General features: G+C 49.0%; 1 protein-coding gene across 2 annotated transcripts in view; it reads left to right on the top strand.

Annotated features, from left to right (window-relative positions):
• The window catches only part of LYZL6 (lysozyme like 6), a 13,010-nt gene that overhangs the window by 6,990 nt on the left and 2,127 nt on the right, over positions 1 to 3,893 (top strand). For both annotated transcript variants that reach the window (XM_017891015.1, XM_017891016.1), the window contains 3 exons: positions 646 to 872; positions 2,086 to 2,244; positions 3,167 to 3,245. In XM_017891015.1, coding sequence (XP_017746504.1) covers positions 734 to 872; positions 2,086 to 2,244; positions 3,167 to 3,245 — 377 coding nt within the window. In that variant the 5' untranslated portion in view covers positions 646 to 733. The remainder of the gene's footprint in view (positions 1 to 645; positions 873 to 2,085; positions 2,245 to 3,166; positions 3,246 to 3,893) is intronic.

Here is a 3,893-nt window from a genome sequence, read left to right as displayed (position 1 = left end):
CCCCGCCACACACACACATACAATGTGAAAGTGAAGGTTATGTCTATAGCCAGCCCACCAAGAATTGTACCAGGCAGGGTATGGCCCCTGGGAAAAATCATGTGTCATGTGTCTTAGGGAGTGGGGTTGTGGGGAGATGAGCACCCAGTATCCTGGCCTCCTTCTAAAAGCACATGCTCAGATACACACACACATATGCGGTGAAGACAGTCTTCAGTAATCTCCTTTGCCAACCTCACTCACCATCCCAATACCCAAATACTACCCATAGCTGGTGCCCATATAAGAGGACCTATTGATGAAATGAGATTGGCCAGGTGTGGTGGCTCACACCTGTAATCCCAGCACTTTGGGAGGCTGAGATGGGAGGATCACTTGAGGCCAGGAGTTCAACATAGTGAGACCCCCATCTCTAAAAAATAAAAAACTAAAAAACAAACAACAAAGAAAGATGGGCTTGGTTTTTTAATGTTGAAGCTCAGAAGTTGGTATATGGAGGTTCATGATACTATTCTCTCTCCTTTTGTAACTGTTTAATTTTCCATGATAAAAAAAAATCTATAAAATAGTAAATGAGAGAAAAGAGATAGGAAACAGCCGGGTTGGAGCAGTGAGTGAGTGAGGAAATCTGGCTGCCCTCTCCAGATTCCCCAGGCTCTCAGAGAAGATCAGCAGAAAGTCTGCAAGACCCTAAGAATCGTCAGCCCTCAGCTGCACCTCCTCCGCTCCAAGGATGACAAAGGTGCTACTCATCTACTTGGTCAGCAGCTTTCTTGCCCTAAATCAGGCCAGCCTCATCAGTCGCTGTGACTTGGCCCAGGTGCTGCAGCTGGAGGACTTGGATGGGTTTGAGGGTTACTCCCTGAGTGACTGTGAGTGCCATCGGTCCCTCCCCTGTCATTTCTCCTTCTCTCCTAGTCATGTCCTACATGGCCAGCTTCTTTCTCGCCTGTTCATCTTTCAAAGCCAAGTTCAAAATGCAGCCCCCTTCAAAAAGCCTTTTCCAACACGCCATATTCATCCAAGTTATTATCCGAGCACTTATTATGTACGAAGAACTGTTTTAGACGCTGGGAATGTAGAGATAAACAAATTCCCTTCCCTTATAGTGTTCACATCCTAGGGGAAGACAGCACAACAAACACACTCATAAAGTACTGCCTGGTGGTGATCAATGCTATCAAGAAGAACAAAGCAGGGGGAGCGATGGTGACACTGTTTAGATGGGGAAGTCAGGGAAGGCCTCTCTGAGGAGGTGACATTGAGCAGCACCGAATTAAATGAAGGACCTGGTCACCCAAATGTCTGGGGAAAGAACACTCCAGGCAGAGGGGACAGCTAGTACAAAGGCTTTATCCTCCTGCATGGAAGGGATATCTCCCTTTTGCCTAGGATTTGTGTGCACCTGTCTTGCAACACTTGTCCTTTTATCTTGCTTTGTGGGTTTTTTAGGTACTTTTTTTTTTTTTTGAGATGGAGTCTCACTCTGTCGCCCAGGCTGGAGTGCAGGGGCACAATCTCGGCTTACTGCAAGCTCTGCCTTCTGGGTTCGCGCCGTTCTCCTGCCTTAGCCTCCCTAGCAGCTGGGACTACAGGCGCCCACCACCATACTCAGCTAATTTTTTGTATTTTTAGTAGAGACGGGGTGCCACCATGTTAGCCAGGACAGTCTCGATCTCCTGACTTCGTGATCCACCCACCTCAGCCTCCCAAAGTGCTGGGATTACAGGTGTGAGCCACTGTGCCCAGCCTTAGGTACATATTTTTATGCTTTTAATATAGGCCCCTTGAAGGCAGCATCTGTGTTTGACCCAACTGAAATGTCCCTCACTGGGCTTTGCACAGTTCCTAGCACACAGTAGGTGCTCAGTAAGTGCAAGACACATGAATAGATGGACAGATGAATGGTTGTACTTATCAGTGGGTGGATGGACCAAAGGATGAGAGGGCAAGTCAATGGAGGTTTCCAGCCCTCTAGTCCTATCTTGCCTCCCAGGCCTTATTCCTTTTGCCTCCCTTTCTCCTCCATCTCCCTTCTCACTCAGCTTGGTCCCCTCTAAATCCTGACCTTCTCCCTACTCTAAGGGCTGTGCCTGGCTTTTGTGGAAAGCAAGTTCAACATATCAAAGATAAATGAAAACGCAGATGGAAGCTTTGACTATGGCCTCTTCCAGATCAATGGCCACTACTGGTGCAACGATTATAAGAGTCACTCAGAAAACCTTTGCCACATGGACTGTCAAGGTCTGGCCAGGGCCCCAGGGTGGGAGAGATGAGAGTGGAAACCAGGCTCTGCTCACAGACTTCTCTTTTCACCCACAGCCTGGGAATGGCCCCAGAGATATGGTTCAAAAAATCAGGGAATCCCTTTACTGAGCAGAGGGCTGGAGTAGTGTCCCTAATGCCCATCCAGTTAGGAGATTCTATAGAGTCCCTGAGTAGGATGCAGGAAGGCTCTGTATACAGCTGGTAGTAGTAGAACAGCTGCAGCAGCCAATGTTTATTGAGAGAATATTATACACTAAGCACTTTACATACTTAGCTTATTTCATCCAATTTTCATGCAGTAGAAACCATTTATGATCTCCACTTTACAAAACAGCAAAGTGAGGCTCGAAAAGAGAACCAGCATTGAATGCCAGACCAGTGGCCTCACAGGCTCTTAACCATTCCGGAGTACCATCTTCAGCTAACGATCTGACCAAAGGCCAAGTGCAAACTCCCTAGCTCAGGGCTGATCCAGGAGGCTCGACAGGGCCCATGACTCTGTCCCTCACCGCTGCCTTCGCACGCTGACTGATGTCCCTGGGCTCCTCACCTGAAGACCCCCGCTCACTAGGCGGGACATACCTCTGTGGTGTTTTGGCATTTCCTCTCCCTAGAAACCTCCCACAAACTTTGAGTGAACCACCATCTACTCTGGTTAGGAAGAATAGTAGTGAACAGACCCAAATCTCAGGCCTCTTGCCCCTTCTGCCCACACCCCCTTTCACCTCCAACCTCTAGCAGCCATTGTAGGGATGTCTAAATGGGCTCCTGGGAGACAACCTTTGTCTCAACTGGAAACCTCGAGGTGGCACAAGCCTGTCCAGGGAGGGCTGGTGTCTGCCTCCATCTTTGGGACTGTCTTCTGTGCCCTCACAGGTTTTCTCTTCCTTCCTTTCAGATCTGCTCAATCCCAACCTTCTCGCAGGCATCCACTGTGCAAAAAGGATTGTGTCCGGAGCACGGGGGATGAACAACTGGTGAGGAGGACACCGTGGGACTCAGCGGGCAGAGCCCCACGAAGGAGGGCGTGACAGAGAAAAGGGCGATAGACAAGGACTCACTGGCACGCCCTTGCAGTGTCTAGAAAGATGTGGGATAGCGATGGGCTTGGAACTCTGAGTCAGAAGACCTGGGATCTGGTTCTTCCATGATATTGTATTAAACAAAACTCTTCTGGTTGCGGTAACAGAAAACAACTTGAGCTAGCTGGGGAAAATTTATTCTGAGAGGACCAGATGTCTCACTGAGCCCACTCAAGGGCTGCAGCTGGGTCCCAGAAAGACCATGGAACCAGGGCTGGAGATTGTCAGCAAGCTTTCCATGGCAGGTTTCAGCTTCTCTCGGTGCATTTGCTTCACAACTCTGTCTGCAGACTTTCTCTGCTCCACAGTCTAAAGGACAAAGGGTGCTGCAAAGTGAATGGGCTGAAGTCCTAAGCAACCATAGGGACTGGCTAGGCTCAGCCCCAGTCCAATTTCCTGGGATAGAGAATCTGATTGGTTCCACTTGCACCACGTGTGCCCCCTTGGTCCAATCAACTGTAGGGATGGGAGGAGTTAAGCAATACAATTACGGCTGCTGCAGGGGCCTTGTGGCCATAATTGACCTTTTTTTTTTTTTTTTTT

This window comes from Rhinopithecus bieti, unplaced genomic scaffold (genome assembly GCF_001698545.2).
Source record: "Rhinopithecus bieti isolate Rb0 unplaced genomic scaffold, ASM169854v2 scaffold_20840, whole genome shotgun sequence".
Taxonomy (NCBI): Eukaryota; Metazoa; Chordata; class Mammalia; order Primates; family Cercopithecidae; genus Rhinopithecus; species Rhinopithecus bieti.
This window is presented reverse-complemented; position numbering and strand designations above follow the sequence as displayed.